The sequence below is a fragment of the Paralichthys olivaceus genome, chromosome 1, assembly GCF_024713975.1.
Source record: "Paralichthys olivaceus isolate ysfri-2021 chromosome 1, ASM2471397v2, whole genome shotgun sequence".
NCBI lineage: Eukaryota > Metazoa > Chordata > Actinopteri > Pleuronectiformes > Paralichthyidae > Paralichthys > Paralichthys olivaceus.
The window spans coordinates 16,838,853-16,865,861 of record NC_091093.1 but is presented as its reverse complement, the minus strand read 5'-3'; the positions used below and the strand labels follow the sequence as shown (position 1 = coordinate 16,865,861).

The following is a 27,009-nucleotide window of genomic DNA, read 5'->3' as shown; positions in this document are numbered from 1 at the left end:
AGCCGTGCTGCTGCTGCTGCCAATATGGGCTCAATTGACCAAGGAGAGTGAGTGCTCCCCCCACCTCTGCAGGTCAGGAGTAATGATGGAGGGTGTAGAAGGGTTGAAGGAGGGAGGAGATGAAAGCAAAGGCAAAAGAATGTGGAAAAGGGTGCAGTCCCATCTGTAAGTGACACTTGACTCTGGAAATGTGGTCCTCACTGGAGCATGACGTGGACAGCACTGCACATTTCTTTCTCCTGCTAGAATGCTGTAGCCTCTGGGATGCTGCATTCAATGTATTTGTGCTTTATTTGATAATTCACAGTTCAGTGGTGACATAGATCCTACAAGATCCAGCGGAGTCAGCCGGTCCTGCAGGAGAAATAGTTGGAAGTCATTTTCTCCTGGAGGGAGCAAAATGATTGGATGATGTAAAATGATGCTGCGATCAAACCAGCTACCTGGACGGCTCTTAATGGTAACTCATGCAAAAACAAAAAAAAACCCAGGGGAGCCTTCCTCCCCATGCACCCCCCTCCTCCTCCTCCTGTACTTGGTCTCCTGTTGTAGCTCCCTGCAGGCTCTCAGCACGGGGGCGGCGCCCCCTTGTGGTGGCCAGTAGAAACGCCAGGGATGGAGGAGAGGGAGGAGAGGAGGGGGTTGCGTTTAAAAGCTCAGACTGAGGAGGAGCTGCCCATAGAACCAAGGAGCCTTGAAAAGTTTACATCCAACTGTCATTTGAGGGAGGAAGAATAAAAAAAAGAGAAGAGATGGCAACTCAGGCCCAGCAGCCTCCACACCTGCACCTGGCTGAGCTCACCGCAGCGCAGTTCATCGACATCTGGAGACACTTCGACGCAGACGGTCAGTGTTCAATAACAGCTGGATTCACTCACTTAAGAATTAAAATAGAAAAAAATCAAATGTAAAGAAAAGAAAAGTCAGATTTGAATTTATTATATTACATCAGTTTTGATTCCAGGTAGAATTTAATCTATTTTATTTATGTATTATAATAAACCAGTGACGCTCAGCTGATCCAAATTAATACCAACTCTACAGGAAATTGTTTTATGTTTCGTTTATTTTTTTTGTAATATGACTGTGGGGGAAAAAACACCCTTTAAAAACAGTTTAATGTTCTTATAGGTCCTATATGAAATCTCCACTACATTCATTACAATTCATATTCAAAGAGGCTTCATTGACATGACTGTAGTCTAACAGCCCACAGCATTATCAAGGCAACGTGCATTCTAATGTATGAACAACAAAATGTATTAATACCATGTTTCAAAAACAATAATGTCAACTGTATTTGACAAGGTCTGTTCATTGTACTGGAAGGATATTCATATACATAATGTGTGTGTGTGTGTGTGTGTGTGTGTGTGTGTGTGTGTGTGTGTGTGTGTGTGTGTGTGAGTGTGTGCGTGTGCCTGCGTGTAAAAATCATGTTGTATGAATATATGTTAGAGAGAATGAGAGGTGGGGGAGGGAGGGATAAAAGGGAGGAGGGGAGGGGGTGACAGAGAAAAAGTAAGAGGGGGTGTTTTCTGGGAGGAGCTTCTGAATCTGAGAGCATACTGGGAATGCACTGGTGGGAAGTGTGTGTGTGTGTGTGTGTGTGTGTGTGTGTGTGTGTGTGTGTGTGTGTGTGTGTGTGTGTGTGTGTGTGTGTGTGTGTGTTGAAGAGCCTTTACAACTTGCAACATCAGGATATATGAACATGCTCCAAGGTTTACTCCAGTAAGAATATGGAACTGATAATAAGAAATGTAATTAAAGCATAAAAGATAAAAGTGGTCACTGTGTAGGTGGAGCATGTCTGGTTGTCATTACTGGTTCATTAACATATAAGCAGCAGCCATTTAATGTTGGTTTGGGGGTGGAGCTGAACTGATCTGTTTTTAATGCCATTGGTTACTTGGGTACCTTGAGCTGATTGGTCATTCCCCATCATTCGTTGATCGATTATTGTGTTATGTAAAAATGCTGTAAATGTGTTTGCTTCCTGTTCCCTACCTTTTAATATTTTCAATTTCATTCATTTTCTACTATCTTAATTAAAAGAATATTATAATATTTCAATTATTGGTTTGCACGAAAAATACTAATATAGTGATTTCTGTTTTGGAAATTGGCTTCTTCAATTTATTCAGCTGAGAAAACAATCAAGTGAGTAATCAGATTAATGATGAAGATAACCCCCATGATGACCCTAATACCACATCATATTTTATTAATTGTGATTAAAGCCGAGCTATTAACTGACCATATGTTAAATCCTAATCCGTAGAGTGACTCGAGCTGCCAAGTCAGTGTAGTGAATCTAGTAGAAGTAGAAGTAGTCTGAAGGGACATAACAATGGAAATTCCAGAGTAAATTTAAAGTTCTTCAAAATGTATTGAGGGTCAGTAGTCGATACATGTACTTTATTACAATGCACACAGCCTTGTAGTCATTATACGTCATCCACTGCCTCAGTACGAGCCACTTCAGCGTTAGTGATTTTTTTATGATCCAATTACAACTGAAGGGTTATTTTCCATTCAGAAAAAAAAGCTTTGACCTTTATTGTTAAACCCGTTCAAAACACTGTCCTGTAAACTCACTGTGTATTTTCATCAAACAGGATTGTAGGATCCCATTGAGCTGTTACTGCAAACTACATATCACTGCTATCACAACACAGCATCACTGCACAGATCTCCGCAAACATTACTGCAAACCACAGTTTCCTTCCCTCTGTGTCAACGTCCATGTGTTTTGACCATGACCACGAAGTTTTGAATCATTTTAGTGCCAATGCATCCAGATCTTAACCTCGACCACAGCGGTGATAGATAAGAAGACGGTCATATTCATCATTTTAGCAAAAGTTGTGACAGTTTCGAACGGCCCCTCATAAACAATGTTGGCGTGAGGTGATGGATCAGAAACACTTGCGACTCAATATGGAGGGAAATGATAAATTGCCTCTTGTTGTATAGTCTGGAGGACATGTTAACTATTTAACTGTCACTTCAGAGGACGCACACTTTCAAAAACAACATCTTAAAAAAGTTACATGCCTGTTTCGATATGTCACGAGGGCTTTTCTTCATTGGAGAGCAGCGTTTCGTCTGAGCATTGAGCAGATATTGATTTAACCATAAATCCAGATAGAGTGTAAATCACCAGCTGGCTTATTGATCCAGAAGTTTTCCCACCTGGACTATTTTTATCAACCACTGTCTTCAAGGTGCTCCTCTTCAGGAGTAAAGTTTTTTTTTGCTGCAGCACAAGGCTTCTTGTAATGAGAGTTAAAAAAAATCCAAACCAATCACTTCCTCACGTAGATGATGAACGTGAGGTGACAAAATGCTTTTTGGGTGGAAAAACACCAAGAGCTCCCTCCTAAGGGTGATAAAATGATTGAATGTCTGCTGTCATCAGCCTCTGCACTCATCCAACATGCGCCATCTTTCATTTCCATCCCTGCACACAAGACAGCCACAGTCCAGATTGTTCTTGTTGAAATTGCTCGATGATGGAACAAGCTCCCAAATGCGATCGGAGTCTAAGCGTCCTACTCCATCTTCAGGAACCTCCTCTAACATGCACAACCAAATCATTTACTTCAGTGCACTTCTTCACTTGTTCTCCTACACTTACTACTTTCTGAGCAGATTTAGCCCTTGTTCAACATCTCCTCCTGAAGTGAATCTTTTGAGTTCGCGCTCAGTGGCTTCTCCCGAATGATTGAAGGTAAATGTAAAATATAAACAATTATGGTATATCTGTCTAACATGGATTGTATATGAAGATGTGTCACCTCCTCCCACTATCCAGAAATCAAACTCAGCTGTCAATCATGATGATTCACTACGTTTTCATAGCATCAAATAACCAATTAAAACCAAACTAAGTGAAAACATTAACTCTTGAAAAAACATCAGTTACATATCTATCAAAAATGACTAAAATTTGGGATATTTACTTCGACTTTTAAATTGGCTCCATGTCCCGTCCACTAACATAGAAGAGAAAGGATGTATAACCTATACTGCAGCCAGCCACCAGGTGGCGATTTGGACACTTTGGCTTCATTTTTGGGAGAAGTCATTCTGTCCATCTTTATCTCCAGTCGATGATGAACCAACAGACCTCATTTGTCTCAGCCAGAGAGAGCGACTGTTAGTCATTTCTATTTCCTCGCTAGTGTTGGCAGCAACAGGCTGACCACAGCTGCAGAACAGCAGCGACCGACTGGACTGGGCCTCCTACTGGCTGCAGTGAGAACTGGGACAAACAGAAAAACTCCACAATTCAAGAGAAAGTTGACATCATGCTCGACAGAATACAACGAATGACTCATGCTTTAAGTGATCTAGTTGTTTTGAGGCAGCTGGATTTTACATCGACCGATGTTCAGTTGTGATCCAGTTTGGGATCTGAGAGAGAGCGAGAGAGAGAGAGTGAGAGAGAGAGAGAGGGGGCTACATCTGCTCAGTGTGCAGTGGTTCGCTCCATGTGGCAGCTGAGATTTGTGCAGCAACTAAACTCCGGCAGTGAGTCCCAATGAAGTGAGAACACAGTTACTTATGTAGGCTTTATTACAAGCCAGGGGAATTTAACACAGTTTTACTTCTTCACTTGTTATTTGTTCTTCTCCCCCTGAGACACTGTGTACTGCTTTAATCACCTGTTCTCGTCACAGTGTGTATTCGAGTATACAATTATCTAATAGACTCTACCAGAGACACTGGAAATGTCATCAGTATGGTGAAAAGTTTTTAATTTAATGAAGTCTAATTAAAGGATATCTGTTGAGTCTAACTTGCATAAGAAAGAATATCTAATACATTAAAATAAAATGCAGGACATCACCTCTGGTTCTACAACATTTCATAAGCCTGTGCTGTAACAGTACAAAGGGACAACTAGAGTTTATTCAGGGCCACTCAGAGCACCGTTCCTTGTTCTGCCACGTGGCCTGTAGTTATCTGCACTGCAGTGAGTTGAAAGTGACCATCATTTTTCCATTTCAGGGGAATGGAAATGTCACATGCATTCTTGTGTATGCGCCTTTTCTGACATGCATTTTTGTCACACTTGATCACACCACTTTGCCGCACTCTGCCGACCCAGCTGAGCCAGCCAAGCAAGGAGGAAGCAAAAAGTAGGAGGCGGCACAGAGCGAGCTCTGCTGAGCACCTCAGTGGTCACTAAGTAGAAAAAAGAAGAAAAAAAAACATTTCTCCGTGGACGTTTGCGGGTAAATTTATAAAAATTGTTTTGAGGTAATGAGAGTTTAATAGTCATCTCATAAAAATGAAGGCACAGATGAATAATTTACTAGAATATATTTTCATTTTAGTGTTGCTCCACAGACATGTTGACTGAAATAACTCAACAAATAATGGATGGATTCAAGTTTTTACTTTTACTCTTACATTCGTGGTCCCAAGAGGATGAATCCTACTGACTTTACTGATCCCCATCAGGCTTTTACTTTCGTCTCACTATGAGTTTGACATATTTGGCTCTGAGTGAAATATCAAGTGTTGATTTCTGCACTGCAGGTGCTGTAAGATAAAGATAACCAGACAGTCAGAGCGGATTCTAGTTGTTCATTTCATTTTATTTCTTAATTTATGTAAATGTTCCTTTATTCACTCAACTGTCAAAGATTTAATATGTAACAATTCTTCACTAAAATATCTAAAAACAACTAGAATTATGTTGAATATTTTGTTGACTTGTATACTTACACTATCCAAAATGTTTTTAATAATAACGTTTCATATTGGTCGCCTTTTAATTGCATCATATCTGTTTCTGCTGCAACTTCCGGGGCAAATAACGCAAAGGACAGACACTGTGCCAGTTAGCCAGTTCTTGTTGTCTCGAAAGTGGTTTGGTGTAGAATGTGATTATTTGTTTTAATAGGTTATCCATTCATAATTATTACCAGTTTTTGAATAATAAAAGTAAAATTGAACATCAGGTTACTATGAGGCTTTGTTGGCTTTTGTTTGTTGTGTCTGCGTACTTCGTATCCACACCTGGAGCTTTGTATCCCTGTGGTAGTTCATGTTCGTCTAGAACATTGACTCGACCGAGCACAGATGGTGACACGCAGCACCTATCAAATACAATGTGTAAATGAAGCATGGGGAGGATGAAGGATGGAGATGGGGGAGGTGAGGGAGAAAATCATCAGAAAGGAAAGGAGATGAGAGGATCAGAGATTAAGAGATGAAGAGGGGAGCGGGGTGAATCTCTGCACTTTATTCTGTACATCTGTGTTTTATTCTGAATTGAAATAACAATTTTATTGATGTCTATTTTTGTTCGTTAGAAGGCATGAACCCCCCAGCCCCCGATCCCAGACAGATGGGACTCATTTCTATGATTAAAAAGTGTCCTGTATGTTGTCCTGTTACTTTGAACGGGGAAAAAATGTAAATTATTATATTGAATCATCCCTGGTGCTGTGACCGTCAGGAGGAGGACAAATCCAGACATAGAACGCCCCAGTGAGAGTCAGTCTGACCGCCCACAGTCAGAAAACACTAATCTGCCAACAACCACACTGGACTCCAGTCTGGTGTTTTTTTCATGCTCTTGCACGTCACTCAGTCTTCACAATCTCTCCACAGCTAAATACCAATTTGGCAACAGATGTACAAATGTGAATATAGGAAGGAGGAGGTTTTCAATTAAAAGTTTTCAGTCGAGTAGAGAGGAAATAACGTGTTAATCTTGGAGTTTTTGTGCTCCACACTTCCCACAGGACGTGAATCCTCAGAATTGTTTTTGCCTTCAACACAAACTTCAGGGCTATAAACTAACTACAGCAAATACTCGAGCTGATTGAGGCGCAGCTGTAAGCACATACGCACCCTGGATTCAATCCAACCGAGGGGTTCTGGGAGCATTCTGATTCAATCAAACTGAACTTGAGGCTGGGCTAAACATTCAAGGTTTGGCAATGGTTTCAAAATGAGCGGACCCCCCCGCCTCCATGTGACCTTTAATCGTTCATCCAAATCTTTTTAATCAAACCTCTGAACAGTCAACAAAGTTTCAGACAACTTAAAGCTTCATAACATAATTTGTGCCAAACTAATCTAGCTCCTCCGCTGCGCCACAGGAAACGGTTACATCGAAGGGACGGAGCTGGAGAACTTCTTCAAAGAGCTGGAGTCTGCGAGACGAGGATCAGGCGTGGTGAGCGAAGCACGGCACAGAGAATAGTACAGTCAGAGTCACACAAAGTGACTCCTGTCGGTGACATGAGTGGATATAAAGTCTCCATTATTACCAATACTTTATACTTTAATAATAATAGAATATAATAATTTGATCTTTTTACTGTCTTTGTCTGCCTGTCTGCTTTTATCACTCTTGTGTAAAGCACATTGTAGCATTAAAGAAAGTGCTGTGTAAATAAGTTTATTGTTATTATTTACATTAATTACATTTGGTGATATAATATTTCATATAAAATATAAAAAGTGAGTTGCTATTGTAAATTATGTGTTATCTGAAGTGTCTTTGATTTGTGATGTGATGAACTCGCAGGATCCTTCAAATGCTGCGTTCAAAGAAAAGATGAAGGAGTTCATGGCCAATTTTGACAAGAACGCTGATGGGAGGATTGAAATGTCTGAGGTGAGAAGGACTGAAATACGTAACTTATCTTCCCTCTAAATCTATCCAGTCAAGTAATTGATTCTAAAATGTAATGTTAAAAATATAGCAACCATTTAAATAATGCCTTGATCTTCTTCTGTGTAGCTGGCTCAGATTCTGCCCACAGAGGAAAACTTCCTGCTCTGTTTCAGAGAGTTTGTGGGATCCAGCACTCAATTCATGGCTGTAAGTTTGTGTTTATTCACATGTGCATGTAATAATTGTGACACCTTATTAATGCCTCACGGGTTGTGAATACATAACTCTCAACTCTCTGTACTATGTTAGATCTGTGCCAATTAAGTTCTCACACTCATCTTCAGTTTAGTAATTATAAAGAATCCCAGTCCCACAAAATGCCTCAAGTTATCAGAGTCATAACAGTTTCCTGTTTCCCTGGTATTTGTTTTGTGTGGAAACAGTGGAGTACGGCTGAAGGTTGTTCATTTATAGCCTGGATGGTGTGTCTGAAACTCAAACACTTACAAATGTCAGATATTATTCTAGAAACTGCACAATGTCGGGGACTTTTGTCTCGGTTCTCTCTAACAGTATGAATATATCAAATGTTTAGATTCTCAGCATGCGTTTCGATGAACAGCTGAAAGGAAAAATTCAAACTTAAATTCAAATTCAAATCCATAAATGAGTTTGTCATTGAAGAAAGATTTGAATTTAAAGCCCAGTTTTTAGCCAGAAAAGCATCTAAATACTAAACTTGGTGAAAAAATGAACTTAAACTCAATGTTTTACACTAACATGTCACATCTAACCAACAAAACGCTATTTAAAACTGGATCACTTGGGAAAATCATAAGGAACGACCGCTATCTTCAGTTGCACATGTTGAGATAATTAAAGAGTGAAGGCTGATGATGATTGAACATCAGTGATTGAAGATAACGCACACACACACACACACACACACACACACACACACACACACACACACACACACACACACACACACACACACACACACACACACACACACACACACACTGGTGTAGTGGGGTTGAGGAGGGTTTTCAGTGGTGGGATGCTGCTCTCTGTGTTAAAGCTATTCTCAGACTGCCATACATTATGAATGGAACACAGCTTTCTGCAGGGGAAAGGCAGTAAGTGCTGGAGTAGGTATCCATCTTTGATGAGGACTGACTAATTCTATATTTACACAATGTCAGATGACACCACCGTTTCTCTTCACGAAAGTCTTTTTCCTGCTTTAAATTAGAGAATATCTCTCATTTGTAAAGTCCAGTGTGTGTTTCTCGTTTCTCATTGTGGTTGAATTAGCACTTTTTTTCCTGAAAGCTTGTGTAACAGCATCACTCTTCTCCTGCAGGCCTGGAGGAGGTATGACACCGACCGCAGCGGATACATCGAATCTAACGAGCTGAAGGTAAAACACCATGAATCAGTCGTTAAAAACACTGATGTACCTGCTAACGTTTGGACTCTCACTACTCTTCAGTCCGACCATCATTCTCAGTTTGTGTTGTAAATAAAACATTAATGATTTCATTTGTATAAAGATGCTGATATCTGACACATTTCTTAATATGACATTACTCATGCATATAGCTTATATAACTGGTGCTACTGGAGCTTCTGAACCTGCACATGTGCGCCGCGCTCTCAACGGAAAGTTCTCCCCTTTGAAAACAAAACACTTCACTTTCTTTTACGTCCTGAGCTCGTGTATAGAGATCAACACCCTTCATTTTCTGACTGTGGTATTTCTCCCTCCTCAGGGTTTCCTGTCAGACCTGCTGAAGAAGGCCAACAGAAACTACGATGACAAGAAGCTCAAGGAGTACACACAGACGATCGTGAGCATCGTCAGACGCTGAATATGTTTTTGTTTTTGTTTTCTTTCTGCTTTGGCAAAATCTAAATCATGACTCAAGACTTTACAAGCAAAGGCTCAATATTCAATTGAAACTTTATCATCAGCTGCTGTACATCAAGTACAAGTCAAAGAATTAACCAGGACATTTCCTCGGACATATCTGTCTGCTCTCTGCCTTCCTGTTCATATGTTCACTTGGCTGCAACACTTCTGCAATGTAAATGAAGACCATTCATTTTAATATCCAGACACATAACACCAACATTATAATATCTTGAAAAATACTTAGCACACTTCAATGACCGAGACATCACTTTTCATCTCTCTGATCCGTGCTGCTTTTTAATCTGACTTGAATGGATGTGTTTAATGTGTTAGTCTGTGCAGCACATGATCATATTTAGTTACAGATTCCCAGATAAATTCCATGTTAATCCTCTTTCTGTGCAGCTAAGGATGTTTGATCTGAATGGTGATGGTAAGCTGGGCCTCTCTGAGATGGCGAGGTGAGCGTTACTGTGTTTATTCCTTTATTTAATAATGCTACTTTTTTTAAAGGATGTGAAAACATCAAACTCTTCTTTGTGTTTTACCACAGGCTCTTGCCGGTGCAGGAAAATTTCCTGCTGAAGTTCCAGGTAGGTTTATACTTTCTAACACGCTAACATGCTTCATATTGAGCTCAACGAGGAGTCATGTGAATATGTGTTTTGGGGAGATTTCAAGTGTCATCCCTCTGATCTACAAATGTCAGACAACAGAGGAGATTTATAATAGTACAATAGTTTAACATTATTGGATTGAGTGCAAGAGGATTATTTGTCATCAAAGTACTGAATGAACATATGGGGCACAGACACAAATGTGTGTTTACTTATAAGTCCTTCAGGAATTAAATAATACAGGATGACATTTCTTTCACAACCATTGTGGATTCCCATGTAAATCAACAGCTTTTATGTTCCATACTTTTTTTTTTATAAGAGTCAAATTATTCACGTTAAAGTCCTGTTTTATTAAATCCAGGAGTAACATTTGCATCTTAAAATAAAAAGAACTTACTTCACACATTTCCATGTACATTGCTGTATCTTCTTCAGTAGCCATAGTTTTAAAGCTTTAATGTTAACTATTTGTAGCACAGTGACAGTGTTAATTTACATAGATCCGCCACATGCATTTGTCATGTATGTTGCCATATGTACACGCAGGCTCGGTGCAGCAGATCAACAATTCCTTTCTGACAGTGGATTAGTCTGTCTGATCAGGATTAACTCAACTCTAGTCCCAGTTATCATAATCTCCATGGATTAATATCTCTTCTGGATCTGGTGGGGCTTTTACTGCTCTCTAAAAATATCCATCAGTTTCTAACAATTTTCACCGCTCTCTCTCTCTCTCTGTCACACAGGGCATCAGGCTCACGGTGAAGGAATTTGACTCCCTCTTCACCTTCTATGACAAGGTGATAAGTGCATTTCTGTGTGGTATTTGTTATGCATTGTGCACATGTCTACGTGAGTGTGTTGTTCTAAGGTACAGAACATACACAAGGGTCTCATGCCAGTGGCTCTGTAAAGCTGAGGCTAAATGCTCACATCAGTAACATGGTTACAATTGACATTTAATATATTCTGTGAATGTTGTGAGATTCTCTGGGGACTGTAAATATCTATGCAAAATTAAATGGCGACGCTTTAAATAAACACACAAGGATTTATTTGTGATATGTTAGCTTTATGATACATATATTTTGATGTATGCCTCTTATACTAACAAGAAGTTGATAAATACTCAATGGTAATATTGGTCTGTCGCAACGGTCAGTCAGCTTTGTGCAAAATTGTGAAACTCATGGTCCCAAGATGATGAATCTTTAACTGACTTTAATGATCCCAAACTTTCTGCCTCACTACTGTGAGTTTTACATTGAGCTTTGAAGTAAAATGTCTGGACATTACATGTTCAGTGGTCAGTACTGTCACAGCAAGAGGTTATTTCTTGTTTCCCCCCCCCTCAAACAATAAGCGGTTTAACAAATGGATGAGTATTCATGTTCCCCTCAGGATGAATTGTTATAACGTGTGTGACTTTTCCTGTAACACTATCATCCGCCACAGCTGCAGTCTGGGACATTTAGAACTTATTACACCAGCTTAACATCAGCACGATACCATCATGGTGACCATATTATCCTGCAGATGTCATGTACGTTAGGTTTGATGAAATCTATGAGGACAATAGTAAAAAGAAACAATCTGGAGTTCAATCACAGACAGAATTTATACTTGGGACAAAAGGTTTCTGGAACGGATCAGTTGCTAGCTTTTCCTGTTCGAACTACTGTCAAACAATTGGCGGCGCGCTCTAAAATTAAAGGGTCCATTCAAGGGTAAAGAACAATTTAGATTATTACACACAAGTGAAAACCTCACTAGGATTATTTTATATTCATTGTCTGCCAATAGATCCCTTTCACCTAGATCTTACACACTGGACCTTTAAGAAAATCAGTTTCGCCTGTATAATTCAGACCACCTTTGCTGTCTCTCTCTCTCCAGGACGGTAATGGGTATATTGACGAGCAGGAGCTGGATGCTTTGCTGAAGGACCTCTGTGACAAGAACAAAATGGTAATGAAGAGTTTACCCTATTGATTGATCAGTTCAGGTTTCTGTTCTTCTTGCCAAATATAGAGCTGAGATAGAGTAGCTGCCTGCACTACATGGCCTCTGTAACAGACAAACTTTTGTTCCCACCGACTGTGACTTTTCTAACCAACATCTTTTGAATGTGTGCAGGACGTGGGGTCAACAGGACTCGGCGGGTACAAGAAGAGCATCATGGCTCTGTCCGACGGAGGGAAACTGTACCGCGCCGAGCTGGAGATCGTCCTCTGTCGGGACTCTGAGCTGTGACCTCCTTGCCTAGGACCCTGCTGCCACCCCACTATCCCTCTTCATCATCTTCTCCTTCCTACCTCCTGGTGTAACCTGGTGCATGTGTGACCTTTAACCTCGCTTCACCACTTAGAGTGCTCCTGAAAGCACAAAGCGTTCTGCTGACCCTGCTGTTTTAGCTTTGTACCCCTCTGACTTGTTTCTTGTTTTCACCTTTACATGCATAGTGAGATAGCCATAGAGGAATATACTGTATAACTATATTTATTTATTTATTTGACTTTTCGTTTTGAATATGTATTCGTATTTTTGCATTCATGTCATATCTATATCTTCTTCTCCCACCCAATTTAAAATGGAAACTTTTGTTCTGTAGTATTTATTTGATTTATTTCTATTAAATTTAACATGGACTTATTTTATTTGATAAGGCTTGAACTGCTCTATTAAAGATATAACTGAAAGATGAATAAATATACCATGACAACGTTTGCCCCATTTTTTCACATGAAAAAGGTGTATCTCCATCACAATGATGCTCTGCTACACGTCAGGGTGGTAATTTCACTGCCTCTACAGAGAACCATTTGTTTAGAGTTTTCTCTCAGCGGCACGTTAAAGAAAATATTTCCTCCCCTCTCAGAGCATCGTGCAGCTCCAGTGAAGATTAAAGCTCCGGTACAGATGCCCAGAGCAAGAGCGTTCTCTAGAGAGTGCTCCACCTTCACTTTCTAATCTCCTGGTAAAAAGAACAGTAGAAAAAGCTTGTGCTGCTCCATTTTTCATGGGGGCGAGTTCTGGAAAAGCCTCCGTGGCACTTTGAGATGAAGCGAGCAGAGTGGGACATGCTGAGAGGCCAAGGACAACAAAAAAACAGCAGGATGACTGCAACTCTACAAATCCGCCACAATCCAACGTGAGAAAATACAACTTGGCAAACAAAGATTTGCAGTTAAATAATTGAAACATATCTCTAAGTCCAAATGTGACTAAGCCTCATCCCACAAAGTATATTCTATAATGAATCTGCCTCATGAAGTGTAACAGTATAATATATTTTTCTGTGTCCTTCTATAGGACACAGTGCACCCCCCCATATTTCAGCATTATGTCTACCTTCCATAAATAAATCATCAGCTCTTTCATATTTCATTTAATTCACTATCTTTTAAGCAAACCCCCTCACACACACACAAAAACAATACTACGCTCACCACCCAATGTTCAATGTTCACTGTTTTACACATGTGGTCATAGAAATTCACACAAGCACATACACAAGAGCACACAGTGAAACACTGCGCTGAGCTGTTAACTGCTGATGAGCAGGAAAAGAGACTTATATCCGCTCTGATTCCTTCACACACATCAGTCCCATTCAGGGAGAGGAATGAGACAAGAGAGCAAAACAGACAGATGAGATTCCCTCTGTTATTTACCCTGTGTGCAGCTGTGCACACATACATTTCCTTTACTTCTTCATGTGACTGTTGTGAATTCAGAGGCAGATATTGTGTCGACATTCCCAAAGATTCCCAGATATTAAGACATAATATCACTGTTAAAATGTCACTGAGGTTCTAACTGCACTGAAACCCTGCGGAGGTAACAGTCGTTTGTTTTGCACACGACTCAAAAGATGCCATGTTGCTCCTCTTTTGTTGTTATCATCTTTATCTGCTATTCACCACATCCTCCTTTGTTTTTGATAAAGACTGTGGGAGATTTTCACTGCTGTGCTTTTTTTTTTAAGATATTGATGTTGTTTAGGGAATTTCTGTTGCCCTAGAAAATTTTCTAAAAATATTAGTGATATTTTTGGATCTTACTCTTTGGAGGGGAAAAGAATACATGAAGCATAATGCAGCACTAATTAAGCACTGAGATAAAATATAAAATACCAGTAAATGTGGGATTCTAGTTATTACAGAATGCTGCTGCTCAAATTAACACACACAGGCTCATACTATTGTTACAGTACAATTCATAATTCTTAATAAATCATCCGTGTATCTCTAAGTAAAACATTAATTATGATTATTTATCTCCAGCTTGATGTCCCTGAGGTGTGATCAAACGCATAATTACAAAAAAATGGTATTAGAGAATTAACAAATTGTCCTTAATGGGCCCACACAGCTTCACACGTGTTTCCTGTCATAGAGACTGATCTGAGATCATGTTGAAGTCGACTTGGGGTCAGTTATGTCTTTGTTCTAATAGAGGTGTTCTAATTTTGTCCCCAACAAGTACGGATGCCAGTATGGGTATTTTTCATCATAGATGTTTTCACATGTCACAGTAGGAAAAGTACAGGTATAAATAAAACGATTAAAGATGGATACGTTCCATTTAGCTGCATCAGTTTCAGGGTCCTGGTATCTTGCATTGATCATTTGGGCATGTGTAAAAATCAGCACTTTCAACACTTTATAAAAGATGTTATATTATTTCTAAAATATGTGCTTTTACTCTATGACACATCAAAATCTCCACTTGAAAAGGGACAGTCCAAATATGAACTCTGTAGGTGTACGGATGCATCATGTGTGCTGAGTTTAAAAGAAAAACACAAGTCATCCCTGGATTAGTCTCAATGGGGAAAAAACAAAATACAATTCATGGAGACATTCACCTTTACAACAACTTTGCACTAATTTGGTTTTGTGGGCATTTATTATTCCTGTTAAATCAAACAGCACAAGCACCAGATGTTCTCTGTAATAAAACACAAACACACACTGCAGGGCAGCAGGTCTGCAATGCTGAACCAAAGGAGCTAAACAAACAGTTCAGGATTTCCACATAACTCAGATATGATCCTGATGAATTATTTATCTTTTATTTAAATCTTTTATCATTATAGAATGATTGTTTTATTCTTCTGCCCCCCCCCCCCCCCCCCCCCCCCCTCCTTCAGCACACAAAAGACAAAAACAAAAAAAAGAAGACAATGAATGCAAATCAAATCCCTTGACTCAAATTAAACAGTTTTTTGGTTTAGAATCACAGCATAAGTGATAATATGAATTAAAACCTAGTGTCTGAAGGTTTGTTAATACTGCTTCACATCATCACAGCAGTCTAACCTCACAGAACAAAGCAGTGACTTGAGATGTGCTGAATTTGTTTTGCATGTGTTTGAAAATAAAATGCATCAAAAAAACAGGCTTAAACTTAATAAACTCAATATGTTTTGGAGTCGATTTGATAAGAAACAGCAACAATGATACTGTGCACACTCGTATATCTGTACAATGGAGTTTATAAGAAGTTAAACTAAGCTGTGAAACGTCAGTCAGAATTACAGTCACTGACACTTCTCTCTGATCAATTTCCATTATTCTTTCTCTGCTGCATTTTCGTCTTAACGCTTCTTTCAGCTGCGTGCTGTTTGCTCCACACGTCCTTGAGCTCCTTCTTCTCTTCATCACCAGATATGTAACTGTCACCATTTTGTGTCCATCAAGTGTTTTGAGGACATGATGATTTTAGTTCAGTTCTGAGGTTAGACTGATACTATTTTATACAAAGACATGCGTATACTGGCTAGAAACCTACAGCTACAACCTTTACTAATAAGGATACATAGGTGAAAACACTGCACACAGCAATAGAGAATGTGGATAAATGGCTATTTCGAACACTGGATGTGTTGAGTTCTCTCTGACATGATGGGTTTGTTGGAAATATCCATTCTCTATCTGCACCACACACTTGCAGCCCCACATACAAGCCAAAAACGCTTCCCGTCCTGTGTGCCAGTGGAGGCTGCTGCTGTTTGCACAGTTGCAGGAAAATGTTTCATGCACTTCCAGGCTCCAGCGTCTGATGTCCCTCGAGGATCCTTGTGCACAGACTGAGTGACAGTGAAGCTGCTGTTCACACAAACTCACAACACAGAACGTGAAAGCCAGCCTGGCATCTTCACTTAATATGGCACAAGTTACAGTATGACCCGGACATCAGAAAAAGAAGCACACTTGAGCATTATACTGAGATATAGGAGGAAGAGAAAGCTAGAGGGATATTGTACAATATAACAGAGTGATCCACATTTGAAGTGGCTGAGACCATTTCAGTAATTGCAATGTGGTTTTAAAGCTTGATTTACCACCATGTGTCCAACAAAAATTTTCAGTCTTTACGTCATTTTTAAGTAAAATTTGCTGCTGCACAAGAAGCAATGTGTGGTGAGATGTGTGCAGTGAAATGTGGAGAGGGTCTCCATCTGGTGGAAGGATGGAGGTACCTGTACTCAGACAGAGGGGCAAAGTTAATCAGCGACAGTCGCTCTTAATTGTGCTTCAGTTAAAAACCACACTCTCTTTATCTGCAATTGGGCACGAACCAATTTGCATTACGTTTTCAGAGATCTGTAAAAATCAGCATGTTCACAGACATTCTGATATGTTAAAAAGGACCTGTAATGTCCTGTTGGACATGTTGGTCAATCGGTCAGTACAGTGACTAGAAAAGCTTCCACGATGACCTGGATAAAGACACAAGCAGATAAGAATGCAAATAGCTGCTGCTGAAAAGAATTATGCAATGTCTTTTGTATAACACTGCCCTCAAGCAGACAAACTGAGTAACTGCAGAATGCTGCTGCAGGAAATATGCATTATTTGTGCAATAGTGACTATAACCATAAAGTTGTGTTAATGATTTCTGCTCTCATTTGAACAACATGAACACTTGGACACTAAACATCCAGTAGAGGATGACTGTAAACGTCTCTACAAACTAGGAACAATGTTTGACTTGCTGTTCAAAAACCTTTAAATAATTTTTAAACTTAGATGGCTCTAGCTACATAAGCAATAATTAAAGGTAAAAACAATGCCTCATCTATTGGGTGGCAACCTGAAAACAGAAAGTAAATATACAAATATTCAAAGGTTACTTCTCCAACATCACTGTTGTTAAAGGGACAATAAACATTACATCAGATTTTACACTTTAATCACATATTGCAAAACAGCTGCACTTTTGTCTCTTTATATAAAGAGAAGCAGTTTTGTTGCTTGTATTTCATAAGATGGAAAACACAACACGTATGATATAATGATTTCACACATTTATGTTTACGTTGTGTTTCTTACTGAGGTTTCATATCAATAGGTTGTGTTTTATAATAGTCACTGCAGGTTATTTACTTTCTCAGAGTACAAAAGTGTTAAATACTGTTGTATATTTTTTTCCATATTCAGATTTGTTTCCCTCCTTTTTGAATTGAAATGAACAAGCAACAAAAAGTTAAGACATATTCTTCTTCTTTAAAAAGATGATCAAATATTTATATTTACCATCTGACAAACCAGTGCACAACACAATACAAGAGAGCGGATGACAAACAAAATGATAGATGGTACAAATCCAATAAAGTAAATAAATGACGCAACGAACTGAAAAAGTAAAAAATAAAATAAAAAGTAATCAAACAAAAGTGAATGAATCTAATTGAATGACACACAGACAGAAATAAAACGGATTTATTCCACACCGACGTCACTGTGCTGTCGTGTGCTGCTCTGACGTCAGCACGCACCCGGCGCGTCACTCCGCTCCTCCCTGTCCTTCACATCCGTCCACATCCTTCCAGGCTCGACTCCGCAGCGCAGCGATGGCCCTGCTCAAGTCCCACAAGGTGATCCACTGTCTGGGGAACATCTCTCCATCCCTGGGAGTCCTGTCCACCCGCCACAGGTAAACAGCGGAGACATCACTCACACCCAGCGGACACGGTCACGTTCGAAACCCCGTCATCTGGGGTTGTTCTGCAGCGAGCTGTCACGTTAACAGCTAGCTTCACCAGCAGCACACACACACGCACACACACGCGTCGTTTCCCGTTAGTTGCTCTGTTAGATTTCACGGTGAAGCGTCCTTACCCTGTAGAGCGCTTATGTGGCTACTTGTTAGCTGGTTAGCTTGCACACACACAGGGGTCAAAGTGTTAAACAGGGCCCGGGTATATGCGAGGTCAGCTGCTGACATGTTTCACGCTCCTCGGGTCACAGCCTGTTGCTCCACGCTTCCTCTCTCAGGTGTGATTCTGACCTTAGGTGCTAACCAGTCTATGGTGCTAACTCAGCGATGCTAACAGCGATGCTAGTAACCAAAGTCACGTTGGGATTTATCACAAGTTCCTGTTTAGCAGCAGCAGCGCACAAGGAGAACAGAGCAGCTCGGGTGAATCTTAATACGTCAGAATAATAAATCAGTCATCGTGTGTCATGTGTTGTGATTTATTTTACTTTCCTGTGTTTGGTTTTTTTAAAGGAGAAACTTTGCAGTCGCATTTATACGATCGCGATTTCTGCCGTTTCTTCAGCCCACGCGCTGTTTGAGCCGAGCGACTTGTCGTAGTTGGGGAAGTAGTGAGAGCTGATTGGCTGCCGTGTTCCGCCTTCGGTCGCTGATTGGCTCATTTCTAGCAGTGCGCTGAGGCAGGCGGTGGTGTCCTTTCTGGTTCTGTTTGGAGGACAAACCAGTTTCAGTCTGATGCTGCGCGTTCATCTGCGTTAAACTGATCACACTTAGCTTCAGTCAGAGTAAGAACCAGCTCCAGCTGACGTCTCTGTGCCTGATCTCTCCTCCGCTCCTGGATTCAGTGTAACACTGGGTTTCGAATAGTAGACCGATCACATTTCTGTTTGGCAGGGTGTGTTTCACAGTTCCTGCTTCTGACTCGTCGCCTCATGTTCAAACACCTCGATCTGTTTCCCAACATTAAATGAAACACAATAGGGGTTTTCCCTGCAGCCAGACTCAGAAGCAGTTGGATCTGAATGAATAGTACAGTAGACTCTGCAGTCCTGGCCTGTAACTCCCCTCTAAAGCCTTTGCTCTATCGATCACTGATAACTGTCAGTGGCTGTGATGTTTATATAAACGCTGAAGTTCAGATGTTCAAAGGTTCTGTGTGCATGCACCCTGCAGGTATGATGCGACCACTTCAACCCAGATGTTCTCGTACATCTCCTATATCAGTTGCACAATACTACATAGTTTACAATAATGCAATATATGTATATCCAATGGAAATAAGGAAATCTGATCTAATCTTTAACTTGAAAGGTATTTGACAGAATCACATACAGGCAGTTGTGATAACAGCACCTTAACACCACAAACTACAGCCTTAAACATACACCTCTGACAGTGTGGACATTATAAACTTCTACAGTCTGCTTTTTATCTGCATTTTTATTATTGCTGCTGTATTGCACTGTATAATGCTGGTGCTACTCAGTTTACAGCCTGTATAGTATCAGAGGATCAAATGCTCCATTGTATTTAAGTGAACACTTGCGAGGCTAAACTCGGCCCTTGGATCGGAGACTCTTGCCCTTTTTGAAGATCTAAATTTAGCTGCAAACTTTATAGGGTTTACAAAGTAGAGGAAACCTGAGACGATGTGTGAGCAGCATTGCAGTAAAGGTTGCAACACGTAACAATTCGCTTTTACCAAGCAGATGTGTGACAGAATCTATTTAATGTATCAATGTTAAGTGTCAAAGGTTCAAGCTACTTGGCAATTATTATATTAGTAGCAAGCCATTAGGATGTAGTAGCCAAATATCCTGCAACAAAAACAATCAACATGAAGCCTTTAACACACAAGAAGAGTCTAGTAATGTTCATTTTTAGCTTTACATTTTCAGTCAGATTTAAATTGCTAATAGTTTCAGCTTTATTCACCGTATACAACAGTGTTTTATCAAAGTTTGTTGAGATAATTCATTCAATTTTGTTGCAGGTCCAGATCAGGAGGTGTTTATTTTTTTAACTTTCTTTAACATTGCAAGATAAAGTGTTTTTATTCCAGCCTTTTCTTTGATTTCTCAGAGAATAATTAATGGATCTAGAAATTAAATCAGACATATTTAGGGGACTGATATTTATGACTGTGCAATTTGGTGCAGATCCAAATCAAAATCTGGATGTAGTGAATATGAATGTGATTTCATAAGGGAAATGTTGTGTCTTCATGAAGGTATGCACTCAACTGAGAACCATTCTACTTGGCTTATTAATTAGTTGTACTGTTTATTGTTCTATGATCATTTTCAGTTTTTTCCAAAGTTGTACCTGACACATTTAGATAATCATGTGATAACTCAGTGGTTGTAACAGTAGATAAACATTACTAAGCACATTTAAACAGATAATAAGCCCAGATAATTGACAGTTTTATAGATTCAGATGTTACTAAAACCATATGGTTGAATACAAATTTCATGTTTGTTCATAATTATATTTTCTTTAATGAATGCCACATTTTTTCAATATCAAGTGTCCTGCTCACTCTGTAGGGACCAGTGTGTCTTTCAGAAGCAGATTAACTGCTACTCTTGATTTTGGACTCTGGACCTCCAGAATGGATTATAATGTTTGTTCCATGAAACTTGTGCTCACTGAGCATGTGTCAGTCACGAGATTTACGTCAGTGTAGTATCCTCAGGTCACATGAGTTTGTTAATCTCGAGCATTAGGCCGACAGCATGTCACAGGAGCATGGCTAATACAGTTGTAACGTGAGTGTGACCCGTGTCGAAGTAGCACAGTTCATGGCCTTGTGAGGATTCAGTCCTTTTCTGTTTGTTGGGGTAATGGCTGTTTTCCAGTGCAATGTGCTCAGATCAGTGAACTCCTGACTTTCCTCAGTGTTTGTTGTCCCATCTGCATCATTATTCTTATCCTGCTCTGGTGTCTTTGCAGCTCATGGTGGGCCGGAGTGCAGATGGGTCCCCCCGATCCCATCCTGGGGGTGACCGAGGCCTTCAAGAAAGACAGCAACCCCAAGAAAATGAACCTGGGAGTGGGAGCATACAGGGACGACCAGGGCAAGCCCTTTGTGCTCAGCTGTGTGCGCAAGGTAGAACTGCTGCCAAGCCCTCCTTGAATATTAGTGTGTTTCTTCATGTCTCTCTCTCACACACGCAGGCATACACACACACAGAGAGGTCACTAAGGGAGATTGTTGTGGAACATCGGCTGATCAATGGTCAACTCATCAGTGAAGAAAGTGTTCAGGAGTCCTTTGATCAGCAGATGTTGAAATATTTATTGAAGCTTGGCCAAGGAGAAATTCAGAGTCCATCAACACAACAACTGTTCATGATGTCCTCTCATATCCGGAAGTCTGATCTCCTGTGGTCACACTTTAAACCTCTACAGATTGTTTAGTCTATTGGTTTTCTAGTCTCTCAACAAGTGAATGTATTTTCTAGTTCTGGAGACAACATTACCTGACTATGCAGTTTCATATCTGGAGTGAAGCAGCCCTGTCCTTTGACCTTGGCCATAGCTCCTGCACTTCCCTAAACACGACAGACAGCTGCACTACGTCTGAAGGAGAGGAAGCAGTGTCTCTGAAAATTTCATAACAGAGATTAATAGATTACATTTTCACTGGGTGTTAGAAGGGGCAGAATGTTGTTGCTGCTCAGAGTCTCTCTCATTGGTTCATTCTTGCTTTGTCATCCTGAGCCCAGCTTCTGCAGCTCCGTGTAAGTTCAGCATTTCTGAACATGTTAACATTCCTTGTATTTGGGAGTGAAATGTTTTAGTAATAAGGAGAATTTCTGCTTTGTCTCCATGAGGAAGTGTAAATGTATTTGTATAGAGTTGAACACATATGTTAACTAAAATTATAGATTTTTTATGTCAAACTGGAGAATAACATTGAAGGAAGTTATTGTAGTGTTTAATAACTTTTGATTTTCACACTTTCTTCTAGGCAGAAGCTCTTATTGCAGCTAAACAGCTGGATAAGGAGTACCTTCCCATTGGTGGACTGGGGGAGTTCACCAAGGCCTGTGCCCAACTGGCTCTCGGTGCTGATAGTGAGGTCTTGAAGAGCGGCAGGGTGAGTTTGGCTGTTGAATATCCCAAAAAAACTAAATACAATTCAAATCAGATCTGAGGGATGTAAGTCCAGATCTCTTCTCCCAACAGAACATCACTGTTCAAACCATCTCAGGAACTGGATCTCTGCGCATTGGAGCCAACTTTTTGGTAAGCTCCTCTTGTTTTGGGTCTTTTTGCACAAACAAATATTTTAGGTAAGATTATCTCACCATGTCTTTCCCTTGTTACAGTCTCGATTCCACGGAGGCCCACGTGACGTGTACCTGCCCAAGCCCTCCTGGGGAAACCACACACCCATTTTCAGAGACGCTGGCATGCAGCTCAAAGCCTATCGCTACTACGACCCCTCCACATGTGGCTTCGACTTCAAAGGAGCTCTGGAGGACATTTCTGTAAGACGTTAATGACGAACTCTACAGAATTTTATTACAAATATTATTTTCTGATAATCGCCCCCTTAGGTTTACCTGGCAGCATGATCCTTTAGAACATTGTGATTAAGTCTTCTGTGGCATCTTTTCGTGTTCTGAAATCCTAATTTCCCTCAAAAAATGACCACAAAGTATTTTATTAGTTGTTACATTAATGTAATCGGTTATATATCTGGCTGCGGGTGCTGCACTGAAAACACTGTAATCACACAGTCTATGCTCTATATGATATTGTTTGTTGACTCTCTGAAACCTTTTTTTTTTTATAATCACAGAAAATGCCAGAGAAGAGCGTGATCTTGTTGCACGCTTGTGCCCACAACCCCACCGGTGTGGACCCCAAGATTGAGCAGTGGAAGGAGATCGCTAGCGTTGTGAAGGTGCGAACGTTTCATCTCAAAAAAGTTCTGAGAATGACGTCTATACACATTGTTCTTCAACTGTTGTTGAGCACTGTCTTTGTATCCAGCCATTAAACATTATTAACTTGCTGTCTCTTTCCTGCGTCCTTCCCCTTTCCTTCTCACCTCACAGCAAAAGAATCTGCTCGTGTTCTTCGACATGGCCTATCAGGGCTTCGCCAGTGGAGACATTGATCGTGATGCCTGGGCTGTGCGCCACTTCGTTGAGGAGGGCCACAACATCGTGCTGTCCCAGTCCTTCGCCAAGAACATGGGACTTTATGGTGAGTCATTATCCACTCCGAACTCTTCTTAAATAAATGTCAATAAAGATCACATGGACGTAAGAGGAGTTATAAGATATTTTCATTTAATTATCATTGAGTAAATCCCATGTGACTGGCAGTGATGGAGTTCATGACCAGAGAATGAAGAATCTACCTTTTTACTGACTGGGTGAAGTCAAGCTTGTGTTTTGTCACCACCTAGTGGTGAAACACTGATGGCAAAACCTACTTATTCAATTATCAATCAGTCTTTCAAAGCACTACATGTATTTGTATTAAAATGTGAGATAGTATAGTTACTTTCTTAGTACAGCTCCTCATGTGACCTTATCCAGCAATAATCTTTCCATACTCAGCAAAAAGGAGTTTTTGTCCAAAGAGTGTCTTGTTTCATTAATGTCTAGTATTTCTTTTTAGATTTGAGTTTAAAGCCTCGGCCATATCAATACTGTCTGAGCTCTTTGTCAAGGCCCCTCCTCATAACTGAACTTCATTTAAGACATTGGGTCATGAGTCTGGGTTCATTTTCACAGATTTCCCACAGTTTCTAACGTGTTGTGTTAGACCTTCTGTAAATCACTGTTTAACTGTCATATGGTGCATGTTGATTTTCACAGGTGAGCGCGTGGGAGGCTTCAGTGTCGTGTGTAACGATGCAGAGGAGGCAAAGAGGGTCGAGTCTCAGCTTAAGATCCTCATCAGACCCATTTACTCCAACCCACCAATGAACGGTGCCAGAATTGCTACAACCATTCTCAACACACCAGACCTGCGCTCAGTGTGGTACGTGTTTATTGATCTATATATATATATATATATATATATATATATATAAACTGTACATTACCTTCAGGTTCAAGTCTCCATTTTTCATATTTATTAAACCAGTTGAGATTTATTCCTTGATCTTTTCTATCGCTGTGTTATTTATCCCAGGCTGGAGGAGGTCCACGGTATGGCAAACCGCATCATTAAGATGAGAGAACAGCTGGTGGCGGGACTGAAGAAGGAGGGCTCCTCTCACAACTGGCAGCACGTCATCGACCAGATCGGGATGTTCTGCTTCACAGGCCTCAAACCAGAACAGGTCAACACACACGCACGTCGTTGATTTTCACTGCTGATTGTAGAGGACGAAAGAAAAATATGTTCCTCATTAAAATTAATTCTAAAATGAAACCAACTGTATCAAATGATGTCACACACCAGATGTATAACTCAGCAAATGATATGAAGGTTTTGTTAGTTTGACATAGTTCGAGTTTCTCCTGGCAGTTTCACAAACGGATTTTTTGTGCAAACTAAACAAACAGCACACGACGTGTTAACATTTTACTGTTGACATGAGAATTGTATCTATCTTCTCATCAAACGTTCAAACAATTTCTTTGAGATCGAAGAGTGCAGAGAATATTTTACAGTTTACAAAGAAGCACCTGCAACCAAGACAAAATAAAAAGGTCAGACAGAAAGAAATAGAGACAGAATCACAGACCTTCTGGATTTATTTGTAGGACAACAGATAACTCCTATCAGGTTATGTTCTTTTTACAATGACATGCACTGACAGGCACATTTTGAAGTTACCAGTATGGTTTGAATGTCCTAAAAGGTTATGATAGAAAGAAACACTCTTTACTTTGTTGTCACTGTCCTACTTATAAATCATTGTCTGTTCTTTTGATTTTGTCAACAACTGCTCATCTGATGGACTTACGGTTACACTGGGCGTGTCTGTCGCTGAGGACCCATAAAAACGTGCAAGTACTGACATGTGAATGTGTTTTCCCACAGGTTGAGCGCTTGTCAAAGGAGTTTTCCGTGTACATGACTAAGGACGGCAGAATCTCCATGGCAGGCGTGTCCTCTGGAAACGTGGGCTACCTGGCGGAGGCGATCCACGCTGTTACCAAGTAGAGCGGATCGTGCTAGAAGACCTACAAAATCAAAGCAGCGGTGTTATTGAGGAGAGCCATGTGCTACTTATTCTCTGTCTGCTCCATTCCACCGTTAGAAAAGAGCTCAATATTTACTTAGACTTTTGATTGGATTTCATCTTGAGTTCAACTTGTCCCTGTTCAAGCAGATACTGCTTTTTTCCTCTCTTTTTTTCGAAACATTTCACTGAACAGGCTGCCCCTGCCAAATTGTTAAAAAAAAGAAAGAAAGAAATATCCCTGTAACTGATTGAACTGATGTCTCATCTGTGTGTATTTGTCATGTGGAATCAACTGTTGGCTGTGCATTAGTGTCCTCCTGAATGTGCACTGTTATCTGCTGTGGGCACACGCTCTAGAAAACATCAGGAGACTAACACTGGGGTCACGTTAGGCTGTGCATTAGTTTTACATGCAAGGTCAGATCTCCCTCACTTTGTGGAAGCCTCTACAAAAATGAGAGTTCTTTTTCTTTTCTTAATTTTAATGGTTAAGTTGTAGCACTTTATAAGCAGCAATGCACTGTTTGAGTTTCAAAGATTAGGCTGACACTCTGTTTTTATCATTTGACTTTACAGACATTTGTCAATCAGATAATCAATTCACTATTCAGGCTTATCTGTGGTAGTTCATCTGAACTAATCAATCACTTGGCAATTTTGTTTCCTTATTATCTCTGTTTGGAATGTGCCCGTCAATCTCCCATGTATTCAGTACGTTTCCACAAAACCTGCAGGGCCGCAGTCATTCGTCAGTCCCTGAAACTAGTCCCCAAGCCTAAAGAGTTCAACTCGGTACAAAGACGTGATCAATTACTTCCACCATAAGTTATTTTATATTCCATCACAGCCCAGAACCAAAGGCCCCCTTTTCTTCATCAACACGTACAGTATGCACTCCCAGCTCATTCACTGAGACCTGTCTGTGAGTGAATCTGTTCGTCATCAAGACTGATGGCACAGGTGGCATTTAGGAATGTGTGCTCTCACCTAACTGCTCATGCGTCTGATATGTCTGGCACTTTGCCTCCATGCATTCTGTCATGAAATAATAATGGATCATTGGTACCTTATTGAACAAACAATAAATTATTATAGAGTAATCACCTGTTCTAATGTGCGTTTGTTTCCCTTGTTTTCCCTAATGTCATCAGTTAACCAGCATTTCACACTCCTCTCCATGCAACTTGCTTATTCTGATTGATGGTTTCATTTACATAACAACAGTATGTATAGCTGTGGGTTTACATCAGGAGATGTTATAATGCTTATCTTATAAACCTATAATCATTGATAGTTTTGTTTCAGCTGGTAATCAATGACTATTAAGGGTTTCATGAGAGTATATATTGTTGAGTTTCCATTCAAGTAAGAAACTTTGCAACCCACTGTTTCCTCAGGGAAGTACTCAGCTGTGAGCCCACAGATTGTGAAACAGATAACCCTAATTTCACTTGTTTCAGTGCAGCACCAAGTTTGTATTTAGTGGCCTAATTAAATCAAAATCCACCTGTAAAAAAAGCAGTGGAGGAATGTTACAAAGTGATTTTCCTGAAGAGCTTCAGTACCAGTTGGAAGTACTTAACCTAATTTTACCCTCCATGACTTTGAAAATGAGACAAGGGTTAAATTAAGTCTTAAAAAGTGATTTTTTATA

The 27,009-nt window shown here is 40.2% G+C and overlaps 2 protein-coding genes across 2 annotated transcripts; both read left to right on the top strand.

The window, feature by feature from the left end:
• The first annotated feature begins 666 nt into the window (after window positions 1-666).
• On the top strand, window positions 667-12,905 carry LOC109636752 (calretinin-like). The gene is made up of 11 exons (XM_069523425.1): window positions 667-846; window positions 7,125-7,201; window positions 7,556-7,645; window positions 7,772-7,852; window positions 9,012-9,068; window positions 9,421-9,498; window positions 9,969-10,024; window positions 10,117-10,156; window positions 10,930-10,983; window positions 12,080-12,151; window positions 12,320-12,905. Exons 1-11 carry the CDS (start codon window positions 753-755, stop codon window positions 12,434-12,436), a joined length of 816 nt encoding a protein of 271 aa, XP_069379526.1. The 5' UTR covers window positions 667-752; the 3' UTR covers window positions 12,437-12,905.
• Window positions 12,906-17,949: 5,044 nt separating this feature from the next.
• Window positions 17,950-26,455, top strand: got2b (glutamic-oxaloacetic transaminase 2b, mitochondrial). Its single transcript, XM_020098880.2, has 10 exons — window positions 17,950-18,127; window positions 21,146-21,302; window positions 22,167-22,295; window positions 22,385-22,444; window positions 22,528-22,689; window positions 23,004-23,108; window positions 23,263-23,413; window positions 24,034-24,199; window positions 24,353-24,503; window positions 25,211-26,455. The coding sequence occupies exons 1-10, from the start codon at window positions 18,045-18,047 to the stop codon at window positions 25,331-25,333; spliced, it is 1,287 nt and encodes a 428-aa protein (XP_019954439.1). The 5' UTR covers window positions 17,950-18,044; the 3' UTR covers window positions 25,334-26,455.
• Window positions 26,456-27,009: the final 554 nt, after the last annotated feature.

What these genes read in the sequence shown, in the direction of transcription:
- LOC109636752 (XM_069523425.1), top strand. Translation starts at nt 753, where the DNA reads ATGGCAACTCAGGCCCAGCAGCCTCCACACCTGCACCTGGCTGAGCTC. An exon ending in GAGACACTTCGACGCAGACG is followed by an intron (nt 847 to 7,124) that starts GTCAGTGTTCAA and finishes GCTGCGCCACAG; the next exon opens with GAAACGGTTACATCGAAGGG. An exon ending in GGAGGATTGAAATGTCTGAG is followed by an intron (nt 7,646 to 7,771) that starts GTGAGAAGGACT and finishes TCTTCTGTGTAG; the next exon opens with CTGGCTCAGATTCTGCCCAC.
- got2b (XM_020098880.2), top strand. Translation starts at nt 18,045, where the DNA reads ATGGCCCTGCTCAAGTCCCACAAGGTGATCCACTGTCTGGGGAACATC. An exon ending in GAGCTCTGGAGGACATTTCT is followed by an intron (nt 22,690 to 23,003) that starts GTAAGACGTTAA and finishes TTATAATCACAG; the next exon opens with AAAATGCCAGAGAAGAGCGT. An exon ending in CAGGCCTCAAACCAGAACAG is followed by an intron (nt 24,504 to 25,210) that starts GTCAACACACAC and finishes GTTTTCCCACAG; the next exon opens with GTTGAGCGCTTGTCAAAGGA.